The sequence below is a fragment of the Xylocopa sonorina genome, chromosome 1 (genome assembly GCF_050948175.1).
Source record: "Xylocopa sonorina isolate GNS202 chromosome 1, iyXylSono1_principal, whole genome shotgun sequence".
NCBI lineage: Eukaryota > Metazoa > Arthropoda > Insecta > Hymenoptera > Apidae > Xylocopa > Xylocopa sonorina.
In genome coordinates, this window is record NC_135193.1 from 15,664,275 (window position 1) to 15,681,762 (window position 17,488).

A 17,488-nucleotide genomic window follows, 5' to 3' on the forward strand; every position below is an offset into this window, starting at 1 on the left:
AATGTTCAAGAAAGCTGTATATTAAAGATATCATATGATCGGGGATCTAATACAAAATTTATTAGTATTAAGATATTGCTGAATGAAATCTAAATTAATAATAACAAGGAAGTTGTTGGTATATTGTCAATTATAATTTTGTTATTTAAATATATCGTTTGATTTATAGCTGATTCGAGAGAAACAAAGATAGATAAAGAGAGAGAGAGAGAAAGAGAGAGAATTCTGTAATATTGCGGATTCGACGCTATGTTCAAGACGAATGGGAACACTCTAATATGTTAGTGAGTTCGTGATTGAATTTGGGTTTTTAAACATGAACCCCGAAAATGTAATTAAATGTATGGAGTTCGGCGCGGTGGTTGTGTATCGAAACATATTTATTACAAGTATGACACGCGACAGTGTTTGAACCTGACGGAAGCGATATAATAAAGAAATTCAAATTATCGGGAAATAGTTTAACGTAGTTGTCTGACAGTGTATCATGTGTTGTTTATTGAGATTAATGAAATTTATTGTGCAACATGGCGATTATATTTGAATAATAAGTGCACGTCGGTTTTGTTATCATTACATTTATATCGCAAGGGACACGTATTTTTCTTATAATAATCCAAGGGAGTACGTGTATAACGGTTTTCATGTATATTGTTATCACGGATATATGTGAGAATTTATCGATATCAATCAGAAGGGCTGAGAAGTGGAAAGAAGAAAAAAGAAACATCAAGGAACAAGAAAGAACTGTCTTTTTGGTATATTTCGTGCACAATTGCGAGCTATTATTTATGATAAGCTGTAATCTTTCAACGATTCGTGTCACCAACTGTTGAAGATATTTAGAATGTCCATTACACTGAATGTACAGATTTCTCTCAAGTGTTTTTTTTCAACAGATGAGAAGGCTTTAATTAAATAAACGATGCAGCATGTGAATGATGGTATAATAACTTTAGTGCACCTTGGGGGTTGTACGACTGTTAAAAGAACTGCAAGCTCTGATGCACTGTGATAGTAGAGTGCTATAATTAACAGTGTAATGAGCAGCAGTGGATACCGTGGAAGAAGCTTTGGACCACGGGGTGCTCGTACAAATGGTCCAGCAAATGGTTTTAACGGGCCCCGGTTTCCGCATCCTAATTTCAATCCTCCACGGCCACCACATAGGTTATCTGGTCATGATAAATGGATAGAACGTCCAAACTTTGCACCATGGCAACAAAACAAAAATTTTCATCCCCATCCGCAATATAGGGGTAATTTGCAATATCGGTCGAATAACAGAGGTAGAGTGGTCAGCGGTCGTGGAATAATAAGATTCTCTGGTCCTGGTAGACCACCGGCTCTTCAATATGGCATAGGTTTCATAAGGAATCCTGTACATAGAACATTATCCCCAGAAGAACAAGTCGAAGATAGGCCTGCATTGATATCACAGACTCCATTGCTTGGTTCTGAGGAAGAACGTCAACAAAAAATTTTGGAAACAGCTGACAAGTTAAAGCAGAAATTATCTTCTATAACGGAGGAAGAACTTACAAACTTTTGGGAAGATGATCTGTCAGTTTTACCAAATAATAATTCTGAAGAGGAGAATTCTCCGAACAAGGGCATCCCAGAGCTTAGACATGAACCACCAGAACTAGACCTGACATTTACTGACTTTAGAGATATAGGCAGGGTTGACTGCAATAATTCCAAATTTGATAATGTAGATAGTAAATCTAACAATGACATTTCAATTAGTTTTGAACATAAGTCAACAGATGATATATCTATAAGTACAAATGAAGATATTACTATTATAGATGAAAATAAAGAAGAGTTTGTAATTACTTTGGATTCAACGTATGACAAAGATGACCAAGATCAATCAAATATATTATTGGAAGACGATAGGTGCTTTGAACAGGCACACCGTAAACTATCTAACTTTGAATGTAATATAGAAAATTTACAGTTACAAGACAATGTTGCAGAAGATTTCATACATTCAGACTCAAATAATGTTGGTAGAAATGCATCCACGTCGAATTTCAATAAAAATATTAAAAATCTGTTACCTATAGAATCAACTGATAATTTAATAACAGATAAGCCTTCAAGTGTAAGCAATGTAGAAACAACTTCTATGTTACCCTTAATCACAAATGATCAAGATAGGTTACAAGTAGATTTTTTACAAAATCGGAATAATGTACAATTAGATATACAAGATACAAATGTAGATATCACACGGAATGCTAATGTAGATGTAGAACACAGTGAACATACAGAAAAGAGGTTGCCTGAAAATAATCAGATTCAAGACAGCTTGCAAACGAGTATACGTCAAGATGAAACTCATAAAAATGTGGTACATTTATCCGATTCCCCTCAAAATAAACCGTCTAATTTTCTACCTTCAAATGAAGAAACTCATGCAAGTACCATCTGTGATTCATCATCTCCATCGTGTACTTCAAATTACAATGAAGCGCATAAAGTGAACGATGATAAGAAATTAAATAATTCTTTAGTTTTTCAACCAAGGGGCTTTAACATACCTACTAGATTCACGCAAAGAGCTGCTGGACCTAGATGTCGCTGGACGTTTCAACAAAATGGGAAGAATTTATTTTTTCGAGGGCCACAAAGATTACCATTTCTCAGTAATCGAATGCCCACACCAAGACACGTTTTGCCATTTAAGACACCTGATTTAGTTCCAGTTGGATTTGATCCACGTGCGCCACCACCATTTTCACACAATGTACCTGTTTCAAGCCATGACTCCCAGCACAACGTGACAGTGCCATTTTCTTCGAACAATTTACCACCTGCTTTCGATCCAAGCGAACCTCCGCCAAACATAAGGCAGAAATCAGGGCCTGAACCATCTAACGTGCAAGAAAAGTCTATGCCTCCTTTAGTAAACACTCCTCAAAGTAATTTAAATGTTACAATACCACTTCCTGCCTTCGATCCTAGAGGACCACCTCCTAGAATCCTTCCAAAGATTCCAGGAGCACCAAGCGAAAAATTACCAGAATTCAACCCTCAACAGCCACCGCCAAAAATTCATAAAAGAGAAGAAACTCTTCAACCTCCTCCGATTTTTGATCCACGACTTTCATCTCATGAACGATCTAGCTTAATTACTCCTTTGGACACTTCTAGGACGAGTATGATGCCATTGAATCTAATGGAAACTTCACCAGTTGCTGATTTCAGCATTGCTCCTGTAACGCCTGTTTTTTCGCAACTGCCGCCTATAAATATACCAGCGCATCAACCTTTCATTTCTAACATGCAAATGAATTTTCCATCAGTTTTACCACAGGCAAATAGTGGGCAGGGAATGATGACAGAATTTCCATTACCTCCACCATCTTTGACTATGACAGAAGTTCCTCCACCCCCGCCAAAAGAGCTTTCAATGGAAGTCAGTTCCAATCTAAATCAAAATATAAATATGGATGATGGATTGGAAGATATGCAGGAGGCAATGGAATTTGCAAAGCAAATAATGAACATGACTGAAGAAATAAAGACTAAGGACAAATCGTCTGTGCCTTCTGAACTGGCACCATTAGAAATCCCTGTACCAACTGAAGCCACAGCTCATTCTTCAACAATAGAGAAGGAACGTGTAAGTACTGTTAAGAAAGAAAGAAAAAAAGAAAATAGAGCTAAGAAAAATAAGCAAAATGTAATTTGCGGGCCAGAATTGATTCTTGAAAAACAAGAAGAGGTCGTGATAATAGACGAGGAGAAATCTATAGAAAATCGGAGAAAAAATACCGAGGAAGCATTATTATCAAGTGATCAAATAAGGCCCAAAGTGGTGTTCAACTTGAACACAAAAATGAAGAAGATACAAAAACCGGAAGAGTGGCAGAAAACTCCTATAAATGAAATCAGGATTATTGAGAACAGAGAAACTTTTCAGTCAAGTACAACTCAACGTTTTAACAAACAAAGAGTACACTCTAGGCAACATCCTATTGAAAGTAGAAGAAGTAGTATGAATCAAAATAAAAACCAACAAAAGGAGAACGAAGCAAAAAAGAATACAGCACCTAGTGTTTTAGTTTCGAGTACTGTTATACATGAAAAACTAAGCAGTACCTGTTATCATCGCAAGAGTTATACCAAAGATTCAGAAAAATTGCATCTGTATTCCTCAAAAGTGGGACTCGTTAATAATCTGAATACACAAAAAAATCAGAGGTCAAGAAAAGAAACTAGGAAAGAGAAACTTCCTGTTTCAGAGTCCTCGTGGAAGAATAGAGTGATCAGCCGTTTCTTGAAAATGAGCAAGAACGATATTTGTAACATGGTGAACAATTCGAGCCTTCGTAAATTCGACATTGCGATGAAACATCTGGTGAAAGAAAGAAGGTCGTCTCTTTCATTAGAAATGAGAAATACAGAGGACGAGAAGATGAAAGAGTACGACAGAGAGGAATTCATGAATCAGTTAAATGCAATGTTAGATCCAAGCGCTGTTGTTGGCATCACGGATTTACCTACGGAATTTATTCACCATCTGAGTGAAGTTTTGCAACTCGACTCTATGCCGTGTGATGTTGACGCACCAGAAATTCAAAACCCCGAAACTGATCAAGTTCAAATTATAGAGAAGGAAGAAATATCGAGAGTGCATGCCTCTGAGTATTTAAACGAAGAGAACCCAAAAGCTGAATCTCTTCCTCCATACTTAGAGCCTAAAACTGTATACGAGAAACACGTTGAAGAACAACTTCTACGTAACAAGGAAGAGTCTGTTACGCATCACACTTTGGGTGCGGAGTTGAATCTAAACATTTTACGAGAGGACAGTCAGAGTTCGTCGCATAGATCGTTGTCGAACAAAATAAATCCAGAAATGGAAGGCACGCATAAAAAGCAACAGCAACCATTGTTTAACGAAGCTGACTTGGACGACATATTATCAGAAGTCACAGGTAAAACAAAAAATTTATCAAAGCTAACTACAACGATGAAACCCGTCGAGAGGACTGTCGATACACGTATGAGTCCCTCATTAATGCAAACAGAGACGGAGGAGTTCGGGTATAACACATTCTCGCGAGATTCTAATAAGACCGCGGCTGATCTTGATGATATTTTTTCAGCTGGAATCGCACGGGTGAAACTGCTTGGTAAAACTAACGTGGACCATTCGGGTAATTTAAGAATACGCAAGTCTAGTTCCGAGGATCGAAACACATTCAGGCCTGAAAAGTACGAGAAATGGCACAGGAAAGAGAGGGATGATCCGGACATGTTTAGGAATTTAACGAAGGAAGAATGGGAGGAAAAATATGGGCCTATGAGCGTCACAACAGCCTCGACTATTGTACGAAAGTGTGTCTCCAACAGCAATGAGAGCTTGAATAAAGATAACAAAGGCAATCGCACTCAAAGACATTGCTCGTCCGATTCGCCTATGAGGCGTTTAAGCGTAAGTCCTTTAAGTTACGAAGTTTCCGCATACGATTTTGTTCGCAACGAGATGGAAGAGTCCCGAAGAACGGAACGTTCGGAGACCAGCAGCGATTCCAGTTCGAGTAGTTCCAGCGATACCGACCAAGAGACCGCCGTCGCCCCGGATGTGACGAAACTGTTAAAGGTAATCAAGCAGAAAGAGAAGATCGCGAAAAAGAGGTCGATCAATGAAACGATCAGGGACGAAGTGGCTGCGGAAATAGAAAAGAAATGGAAGGAGAAAAGCAAACATAAGGAGCGCAGGTCTTGCAAGCGTGAGAAAAGGAAAAGGGACAAGAAAGAGAGGCGAAGGAAGGAGAAGAGAAAGAAGAGGAAGAGAGATTCTTATTCAGAGTCATCCAGATCTGTCGAACGAACGGAGGGATCTCGATTACTGACCGAGGACGAAATAAAAAAGGAAGTGATCGTAAAGGAGGAACCAGTAAATTTGCTCGAGGAGAATGTTGTGTCTAGCATTAATGATACTTACGTTGCTTCTACTTTGGTTAACAAAACAGTTCACTCGCAAATCGAATATCAGTGTTCACAGGTAGAGAAAGAGCAGAGGTTCCTACAATTACCTGTAGAGAAAGAGGCTCCTGCGGTTGCCTGTGATACAGCATCGTCGCAAACTAGAAGTAAACCGGTGATCGTCTCTGTGGTGGTGCAACCGAAGACTAAAGCACAGCTGAAACAAATGCCCGAGGCCAATGCGGAAGAGCAGAAACAACTTAACGAGAAGGTAACCGAAGTCGCAAATAGTACCGCGATGAATGAAGGTAATGAGAAAACGGAAGCTATTTCAGAAACGGAGAAATGTAATGAATCAGGTAAAAGTAATAACAAATTGGTCGGTACTGCTTCACCTACGGACGTGTCGTTGCAGCAAATCGATATGTCTTCGAACGTTAAAAATTGCAACCCACTTGTATCTAATCAATCGAATATTGAAGTTATTAGTCATGATATCACGCCGCAGGCGACAACGCTTTCGTATAGCACTTCAAATTCTGCTGCTGAAGTTGGCACAAATAATGAATGCGCCGATAAAAAAACATCGGCGACGACTTCAGTGGCAAATAATCCTTCGACGGAAAGTAAAATTGGTAGTTACAAGAAGATAGACATAAAAGCGTATAAAGAACGCGCGTTACAAAGGCGCTTAAAGGAGCAGGCTATGTTGAAAGAAGATGAAGGTGGGAAGTCTGTTTCGTTGATTCAAGACCCGCAAGCTAGCTTACCTACGAATAAATCTAATATTAAACCATCGAATACGACGAATGAAGCGAATACAGTTGGAACAGATGCGAATAAAGTACAACCGAAGGATCTGCGGTTAACAAGATTAGAATCAACGGGAACTCTTCTTTTAGAAGAATCTGATAAAGAAGTTAAAGCGATGGCTAACTTAGACCGCGAAGATCGACCTGTGGATGTTACGCGAAAGGCTAAAGAACCTTTGATTCCTATGGAATCGAGAAGCCCTGGGAACAATGAAACGAGTGTAATTCGGCCTGTAGATTCTGTGCTACATATTTTTAAAGACCCTATGAAACATAAGGAACACAAACGCAATAATAAATCGTCGTTGCAGGACATAGTCGCTACACGAGAGCTGAACGAATCCGTAGAGAAAGACAGATCAAAACTTTTATCGAAGGAGAGAAAATTGAAATCTGCATCAGAGGAAAGGAAATCAAAGTTTACACTAGAGGAAAGGAACTCAAAACTTGCGTCAGAGGAAAGGAAATCAAAACCTGCGCCAGAGGAAAAGAAATTAAGGCCTGCATCAGAAGAGAAGTTAAAGAAGCAAATTTCAACTGTTGATTCTTCTAAATTTAAGTATATTCGATCGGAAGGAGGTAAGGAATTGAAATTGAAAAAGGAGAAGGCTAGAAGGCCTAGCGAGAAAAGCAAGAAAAACTCCGTTTCGAAACCAACTGATCCGAAATCCTCCACAGCAGAGAAACACGTAGAGACACACTCGCATAAAAATGTATCAAAGGACAATCAAGTATTATCGATCGTAAATAAAAATACGATCGAGGTAACCCAGACTGAGATTGAGAAAGCGAATAATCGTGATGCGTACGAACATTTACCTACGCTTCGAAGTACGTGTTCCGAGACGTGCTCGGATCCAGAATGGGCAATAAATAGTAAAACCGTACAAGAGAAAATTAATACTCATCCTATAGTGAAACAGAACGAGCAACAATCTAACGATGTCAATATAGAAGTGACAAACGTTCGAGAGAAAATGATAAATAAAGAAGTGATGGTGCACGTTGATGAAACTATTTCTCCGAATCAGCCAGCGGCGGATCAAGAAACAGCAACGGCTAAAAGCGGTGAAAGTTTAACGAATTCAGGAAAAGAGGAAAACGTTGTTCAACAAGTAGATAAAGATGCAGTTAAAGCAGCTGCAATAAATGCATCGTCCGAAAATCCATCTACTGAAAGCTTATCCAAACAGGGTGACACGCACGAAAATGTATTATCAATGAGTTCGATCCTCATCGAGCATACTCAATCAGACTCCACCGATAAACACGTAGAAACTGTGGTATCTTCTGTACCACGCGGAGAATCGCATTCGTTGAGCGAACGTATCGATGTTGACATTGAAAAAAGTGGTCATACAATTAATATAAGAAATTTGAAAAATGTCGGCGTTCACAATAATATTCCTTCGCTTTCGAAAGGAACGATTTCACAAGTTTTGGATGAAAATGATAGTACAAATGTAGAAAGGAATGAAGGAAATGTGGTAACACTTACATCTGAATTATGTGAAAAAGTAGAAAATTCAGAGGAATGCGATTCAATTACGAGAAATGAGGTAAGCTCTCCAGATAGTCCAAGAAGCCCGTTTAAGGGCTTTTTGATGGACTCTATTGACAACGACATTTGTCAAGTTTCTCCATTGTATGACGTAATAGTGAACAACAGAGGTGATAAAAAAGATGCAGAGAAAGAACTCGGTCGATGGTTGAACGCGCGTCTTGGTAATAAACCTACGTTACTTTCGGCAGAGGTAAACAAAAATAGTAGCAAAGACTCTCTTAAGAGAACAGAAGGAGATAACGAATCGATGTCTACTTGTAACTTAGTAGTAGAAAATGAGCATATTATGGATCAAGTAGCAGATGATAGCGTGAGTGTAACAGATAATACTAAAGTTGGCACGATTCCTACGAAAATTGAAGAAGGAGAAGTAGCGGAAACTGATGGAATTTACGATATTTCTTCAGGTCAGAAAAAGAGCTTATCCGTAGTTGACGCGGATAATCACGATACGTTGGATGGAAATAACGAACCGCTTACTGTTTTGGACAAGCATATGGATGATGAGAATGGAAAGTTGATCGGGAAATTGAGCGTTCCTGATCTCGAAGATTGCATCGCAAGAGATGTTGATGTTTTTACTGTTGAACCATTGCGAAAGGAAAAAAGCTCGTGGGCTCGTACCGAGTCACTGAATTTCAATTCGATAGACTTTAAAGAACTGTCGGAAAGTTTTGATAAAAATAAAGACGACACGGAACAAAATCGGGATAACGTAACAACTGGGGATGAAATAGAGGAACTCGTGTTGTCCGATGAAGATACTACCGGTCCACCAGAGTTATTTGCATTCGAAGAGAGATTGAAGACTATGAACACTGCAAATATAGTTAACTCTGTATCACCTTTCGAATCAAGTTCGAAAGCATCAAAAGATGTTACTAAAACAATTGATTCGTTCATTCCAGAGTTTCCAGTGGCATCTTTACAGAAGATTGTGCTAGACGATGTTGCTACCGTGTCATCTAAAGGTACTCGTGAAAAATCAACCACGTCTGAATTATTCATTGCAGAAATGAAAGCGAGCGAGGACAAGTTAAGGAATGATCTGCAACATGATTTAGAACCTTTTAAAATGAAAAATGAAACCTTGCCAAAGTTAAGTGTCCCAAGAGAAAGTACAACGAAGACATCACAACTGTTGCAGAATGCACCGACTACTGCGTCGACGTCTGAAACAATCACAGAATGTCCAAAAGTGAACAAACAACACGAACCAGACAATGGATTACTGAATAAATCGTCATCAGCTCTTTCCGAGGTAAGAATACGCGAGAACAAGGATACTACTCCTATTCGTTCAACTGTAAAGTACGACAGATCGAAACATCTAAGCAAAACAAGTTTGACTAAATCAATCCAAAGAGGGAAAAGCGAAGCATTGCGTAAGATAAAAACTAAATCCAAATTAAAGCATAAAAAGGAGAGACGTAATGTTTCAGAGAAGGCGATAAAGGAGGCGGTGAAATCAGATATCACAAATGTTAATCATCCGAGTACGAAAGAAGCAATCATGGCTCGGATGATTGAGATCGACGTCGAAATTCATAAATTAATGACAGAGAAGATGACCCTCTATCAGATACTGACGAGTAATGTAAATTTGCCTAGCGACAGTAATCTACAAAACAATAACACTACCCAAGATAAAACAGCAGCCGAGACGTTGGTAATTAGGCCTCGAACTCCATCCGTGTTGATGTCGCAATTAATTCAGAATATCGAGACTAGTCCCGTGAAAAACCAATGTGCCAAAACAGCCATGGAAACTTTATCCACGAAAAATGGTCCCACCGGTGCCGAACAACCGAACAAATCTAAAACGGCAGCAAAACACGAGCATTGCACGGAGAAAAGCGGCTCTGACGATGGAGGGAACGTACATCATTCGGAGGACTCGAGGTCGTCAGCTTTGAAAAAAGCCAAAAAGCAGAGGTACGAGAAAGCGGTGAAAAAATTGGAAAGTAAACTGAATAGTTTTACATCCACTAAAGACACGGATAGTGTAATCACGGAAAAGAAGCAAGCTAATGATGCGATGAAATTAATGCTTAAAAAAATCAATGGAAAAGAAGCAACGATGCAACAAGATTCTAGTCAGGTATCTGCGAGTGAAGCTAGACCTCCAGAAGATACCAATAAAACGTTTGTGCAACAGATTGATAAGAGAAGCCCACCTGACAATGAAAAGGTGGAAACGTTTAAGCGTCAGGAAGTGGGAATTACTATTGAGTCTGCGGAGTCTCAAACGTATACCGAGGAAATCGTTCAAGGGAACGTAACAGAATTAGATGATGAAAGTTATTTAATGAAAGGTAACGAAGACAGGGCTGAAACTTTGAACGAGAAAAATGATGCGAATTCATCGGAGAAACCGTCAGAGAGCAGAGCGTCGGAAAGATCGTCTATATATTCCGATGACAGTACTTGGGATTCACTTTTTCAACATTCGAACGCGGACGAGCAAAAAAGATCGAGCACGGGTCTCGCGCTTTTAGAGGAAACGTACAGAAAAGAAATGGCGAGAACACGGAAAATAAAAGCCGCGATGCGAAGAAAGAAGAAGATGAAGCTGCAAAATCTGTTAGAGACCGTCAATACCATAACTCCCGATGAGGAGGAGTTACCGCTTTCCGCGTTGTACGTTAAAAAATTGTATCAAAAGAAAAAGCTACTAGGCTCGTTCGAACAACAAGCGGAGCTGCAAGCGGACGACGATCCACAACTTTGGAAGAACGTTGTTGAAGTGATAAATGCTGTAGCAGAGAATAGAACGGAAGATCTTTATGTAAGGCCACTGGGTGGACGATCGACAACCGATGAGAGAGAAAGCGTTATGTCTGATATACCGAAATTGGAAGACTCTGAATTCAAAAGGAATAAAGAGGAGCAAACAATTGAGCCTCTTGCAGCAGACGATACCGGAGAAGCTAGTATTAAATTGTCTAGAGACAGTGAAAACTTTTGTGAAAATAAAGACGATTCAAATAATGAGACTAAGAAAGAGAATCAACAGTTTGCGTCTTGTAAATCGCAAGAGTTCCTGAACGATAAACATTTTCGACAAGATTTCGAAGTCGCTGTGTCGACAGAGGTTTTGAGAAATTCATCTGGAACGTCTGTATGCGATACATCTACAAGTATCGAAACAAACATTCCAAAACCTTTGTCTGTACAGCGAACAATAAAGAATGATAATGTAGAAACGAATAGATTAACTTCAATAAGAGATTCAGATTCGTTCTGTACGGAAGTAAATTCCAATGATGTACAAAGCGATCGGTGTGTTTCAGACATTACAGAAAATTCAAACGTAAAGAAAATTGAAGGAAAGATAGACGGGGAAGTCAGGGAAACTAATTTAGAGCAGCCAGTTGTCGACGTTGAGATTGAATTTGGAAGGAACGCTATAACGCGAGAACCCACCAACTCTGCATCCGCAGTAACATCTGGCGATATTGAGAAAAGTTACGACGAGTTCCTTGAATCCAACGGTAACAAAAGTACAATTGTAAACGAAGCTGCATCGAAGGAAGAGCCCGACACTAAAGTAGAGAATATCAGTGAAAAGAAGTTGCAGGATTCCTCGGTTTCCTCTGAGAAAGGTGACAATGTGAGTAACGTTTACGCGGATTCAAGTTACGCTTCTAAAAATGAGGAACTCGCAAATGCGAAAGAATGCAAAGAGTCGGAGAAAGGAAAGGAAATTGAACCATCCAACACAGCTTCGAACGAAGAAAATAACAATCAGAATTGCCTATCCGTTTCATCCGCCACGGAGAACGCAGAGATGCTCAGAACTGATGAGACATCCGGCAACAGATTGCAAAAACGGAGAAGAGAAAACGGTAAGACCTCTGCTCGACGGAGTTCGAGATACACAGAGGAATCCGGGAAACGTATAAAAGTAGAAGCTGATACGAACGCGTCGAGCATCGAGTTGGAAGTGCAGGAAAAAAATACTAGGACACAGTTCCCGAGTATATCATCCACCTCGTCGTCACCATGCGAAGAAATCGAAACTATCTGGACAAATACCAGAAAGAATCGTAATCAAAGGCCACCAAGCAGGAAACGAGGTACGCCGCTACCTCAAGAGGTTGAAATTCTTTGCTCAAATGGCGAATCGTTGAGAGGTATTAAAAGGCACAAACAGCATACAATATCAGAAATAATGAATTGTATGGTAAAAGTAATCGACTGCAAGCATACGATATTAAATCCAAATGCGAAGCCCAATGTGTTGCAACAGTACGGTATTTCGAAAGTTAATGCATGCATGTACTCTAATTCTGCTCAGGCAGATCTTTCTGTAAGTTCTATGCAATCAACGTCAACCGAAGAATTGTCAATTTTATACTCGAAACAAACGAGTGGTTTAATCGAGTCGCCGCAATGTCAGACACCAAAATCAAATCAATCTAACGGCGAACAAATAAATTCTGTTAAGATTAAGAGAAAAGCCGCGAAAGTGGATTCGTCGGCAGGTGATAAGGAAGAATGCACGAACTTTGATATAGAAGTTGTGCCTGTTTTAACAAAAGAGTCGACTATCGCGGACACCGCAGATCATTGCGGGAAGCCGGATATCGAGATCGTGGAGGAGAGAATGATGGTTACCAAAAATCAGCAACAGAGTAATTCTGGATCAACGTTAACTGTGATAGATACGACGGACGATAAGGAATATCCAAGAACACAGTACACGGTTCATAAAGGTCCTATTTTAGATATTAAGGTAAAGAAATATCGACGTTATAATAAAAAGTAAAACGAGAACTGTACAATTGTTATACTTTTTTTTATTCGAAACAATTAAATATCTACTTAATGAGCTATTGATAATTTTATTTTAATACTTTTGTTACTAGTTTTTATTGCATGAACAATCCTATTGGCAAGTATTATATGTGTATAAACACAAGGGGAATGGTATTAATAAAATTTTAAAGTTTAATTCTAGTTTTCAAATTTTTGCTTATTATTTTCCTTTACCTTATCTACTGCTTCTTAATTTTTTTCTTATGTACGTTTGTTTATCGTTTCTGTTATTGTAACGACTGCATACTACTGTTGATCATTGTTTGTTAGAATCCTCTGGTTAGATTACATTTAATAAACTCGTTACAAGAACAAGTATATCCTTTAGGTTTTTGAGAATTCATTCCTAGCTGCGAGTGAAGATGGCAGAATATACAGGTACAACCAGGCATCTAATGGAATCTTAAACATCTATAAAGGTCATACAGCAGCTGTAACTTGTCTGTACGTATACAAGACACATAGCACAGACATTAACAAGGAATGGATGTTTTCTGGTTCATTGGATGGAACTTTACGATGTTACAATATAGTAGTGAGTAACATATAAAATTTTACAAATGTATTTCTAGTTTTCTATACACTACGTGCACTGTGTATACATAATAAATTTTATTAGACTGGAGTACAAGTGAGAGATACAGCAGATGTTAGCAGCCCGATACAATGTATGGATGAAGCATGGGGGAAAATATTCATTGGTACTAAGTCGGGTCATGTATCTCGTTACCATGTGAAGGTTTGTTAAAAAACTATTATAAGTTGAAGTTATTTGAATGCAACAATTATAATTTAAATATATGAATATTCTAGTCAGGTATTATTAAAGGAAACACCATACAGTTCTCGGATAAATCGGTATTAGCTTTAAAAGCAACTAACGAGGGTCCACGAAGGGTTCTTATAGTAGCATCACGTAGTCAACCCATAACTATACGAGATGCCCAGAGCGGCCTATTTCTTCGCACAATTTGCGGCCAAAAAAGTCACACGGTGTACAGTCTAATGCGTGATAACAATTTAATTTATTGTGGCACAAGTAGTACATCCATACCTGTCTTTGATTTCACGGTTTGTAAAAGTAATATGGGTGTATGATATATTTTACCATGTGGTGTATAAAAATCATTCCTTGCTTCTTCATTTTACAGACTGGTGAACAAACAATGCAATATGATGCAGGTGTAGGGATTGTATGTATGCGACTGTACAAACAATTATTATTTGCTGGTTGTTATGACGGAAATATTTATGTATTTGATACAAAGGTTAATATTAAACTTAAAAAAAATGATATATTGGTATATATATTTAAAAATTATATTAATTATTTTCAACATATCTGTTTTTAGGATCGTCGACTTATCTGTAGTATACCTGGACCTGGAAATATGTTATTAAGCATGGAAGTCATAGACAATAAGGTATCTAAAGGGAATCCTATTAAAGTTTTAATAAATTGCATCGAAGAAATCTTAAGAATTGCATATTATTTCTTTAATGCAATATATCAAATAGTTGTAATTTAAATATTTATTTTTTTTTAGATTATTGCTGGCAGCAAAGATAAACGTTTGCAATCATGGCAAATGCCACGGCAAGTACGTACTTCGCTATAGGAGATGAGCCAAGCTTGAACTGATTGATCCTAGTCTAGTCGTGCTCCTAAGAAAGAAAATTTTATTGAACTTGGGGTACAATTTGTCTATAATGAACTTCTATGAAATAATTGTACAGATTCAGAGAACTTAATTTGTAATGTATATTTAACCGTATTTACGAAAAAAAATGCACATATTATAAATACATTTGTACAGAAAATTAGATAAATTATTGGTATCGCGATGAGATTGGAATATTTACATTATATATAAAATTAGTAGATTCTTGTCTTTTATTCCATTTTAACTCAACTCGCGCTACTGAGGGCAAACCTCTTGTGCCTTGTGCGCGTCATGAAATGTTTTCTTTTCGTATTCTTTTAATAGAAATGCAAGAAATATATAAATGTAAAAGTTTACAAAAGAAATACACTTATCATTGTTTAAAGTTTTTAAACCCTTTGCACTTGTTACGTTTTTCCTTTCGTACCTGCATATATATTTATGAAAATTCGTTATACACACGCAACATTATCTGAATATATATCATACTAAGTAGAATAATATAAGCGCTAATATCAATTAATTACGTATGCATATTTGTATACACACGAGCACACGTGTGTTTATAATATGTATGCGTATATATTTGTTGTTTTACATTAAATTTATAGGTGAGAAATACACAAAACTTTTCACAACTTACTTGATAAGTGCAAAGGATTGAACTATGTAAAGCCAACTTTATGTGGAAACATGATTTGAATTAAATCAAATACGTGTTTAATAGCACTGAATGAAATACATGTTTTAGCAAATGATAACTGCTACAAACAATTTTCTTATAATAAACGATTTTTCGGCAATCGCAGCCACTTCTAACGATAAAAAATAAAGGATTTTTTAAATGAATTGAAAGAACGTAAGACCTGTTTCTGACTATGTTACAATCGAAAGATGTTATAAATGTGACTGTAATGAAATGTATATGTTAAAGATATCTGTTTACATTATACATAAAATGTACAATTTTTAAAGAAAATATGGTAATTAAACGAGTTGTACGGAATTTCGTATTCTGCTTCATCTTTAACATATATAATTTCATTTGATACATACATTGTGCTTATAAAATTATATATTTACGCCAGTGCACACCAAGAAACAATGTACTACATTGTATTTTATAAGTTCATCATGTAGTATTTGTTACGTACAATAATAAAAACACTGTTGCCACATGTTTGACAAAGTTTGTAGCATTTGTTTTTGTGAACAAATTTTTTATGTAAACTATTATAGACTAATGTACATAATTTTAAAAGTTTTATATATTAAATAGTATGAAAGTTACAAAAGCTTGTAATGAGACCACCTAAACCTCGTGTTGATTTGTTAGCATTCCTTTTTAACTAAATTGAGGAAAAATATTTGAAGTTTACAATTTGTACTTTATTTTTATCTTGTTCATCTGTCTTCGAGCATTATTACTACAATTATTATTGTTTAAAGTTTATTTCAAGTTTTTGTACATATAAAATTCCTGGTTAATATTAATAGTAGCCGACATAGAAATACGTTTGTTAAATCAATAAAATATTTGCCCGCATGAATAGAGTACGTGGGAAATAAAAACTGTATCCGCGTTGTTAATTCTTGAATTTAATAGAAATAAAATGTGTCTTTGCCTTGGTCCTGCTAAATCCGGCAAAACGTTCTTAATGAAACGTTTACAAGGCGATGAAATAAATGACGCGACCCACACTGTTTCTACAAACGGTATAAATCTTTTTACAGTAAAGAACAATACTGGTGAATTTGACATGATTATTAGAGAAATTGGAGGAAGTATGGCACCAATATGGAAGCATTATTTCGATAAGGTGGTTCTTTTTAGATAAAAAAATGTTTAAATACAAATAACGTTTTAAAATGACTTGTAAGGAAATTCTGATTTTCTTAGCTTTATTAATTTTTAAATAAAAGTATCTGTATTAGAGACAATAAAAGAGAATTACGTGAAAAAGTTGAATTAAAAGTTTTACGTTCTAGGTACGGAAAATCATTTACGTAGTGGACACCAGCAATCTTTGTCAAATAAGCGCGGCAGGAGTATTACTTTATTCTTTATTAGTTGAGCCTAGATTACGAAATGTAAAAATCGCATTAGCACTGAATAAAATGGACCTTTCTTATCGTCAGATGCGCAACGAAGCTTTACTTATGCTCCAGTATTCACGTCTACAGAAAGAAGTTCTACAAGAAATAATTATATTCGAAACCAGTGGTATGACCGGGCAAGGTATAGAAGAGTTAAGAAATTGGTTATTCGACCCGGCTACTTTAAAATCGGCGATAAATGCGAACAAGTAACAATTATTGTATAGCATAGAAAGATCTTATCAGAAAGTGGATATTGTTTTATTTACACTCAATGTTACAAAGATATAAGATTTCTACTAAGAATTACTTCTCGGTTAACGCTAATATTATTTTAATATAAATCATTAGAGCAAATTTCCGTTTATTACATTCGAGTGTGGGAATATTAGCAAAAATAAAATTTATCGAGTGTACAAGATTTACACACTATGTAACGTGTATTTAAAACACTGCTTGCTTAATTATTTAAAAGGCATTAAAAACAAAAACAGATCTGCTGTAGATATAAGATAATCGATCAAAAAGTTTCAGCGTGTATGTGTGTCTGTGTTCCTCTCCCTCTCTCTCTCTCTCTCCCTCTA

At 37.0% G+C, this 17,488-nt stretch overlaps 2 protein-coding genes across 2 annotated transcripts; both read left to right on the forward strand.

The window, feature by feature from the left end:
• The first annotated feature begins 733 nt into the window (after positions 1-733).
• On the forward strand, positions 734-14,991 carry LOC143425566 (uncharacterized). Its single transcript, XM_076898510.1, has 7 exons — positions 734-13,060; positions 13,472-13,678; positions 13,763-13,882; positions 13,957-14,214; positions 14,295-14,411; positions 14,496-14,567; positions 14,691-14,991. The coding sequence occupies exons 1-7, from the start codon at positions 1,043-1,045 to the stop codon at positions 14,760-14,762; spliced, it is 12,864 nt and encodes a 4,287-aa protein (XP_076754625.1). The 5' UTR covers positions 734-1,042; the 3' UTR covers positions 14,763-14,991.
• A 1,405-nt stretch (positions 14,992-16,396) lies between these two features.
• Positions 16,397-17,462, forward strand: LOC143431252 (ADP-ribosylation factor-like protein 16). The gene is made up of 2 exons (XM_076907840.1): positions 16,397-16,627; positions 16,797-17,462. Exons 1-2 carry the CDS (start codon positions 16,421-16,423, stop codon positions 17,115-17,117), a joined length of 528 nt encoding a protein of 175 aa, XP_076763955.1. The 5' UTR covers positions 16,397-16,420; the 3' UTR covers positions 17,118-17,462.
• The last annotated feature ends 26 nt before the right edge of the window (positions 17,463-17,488 follow it).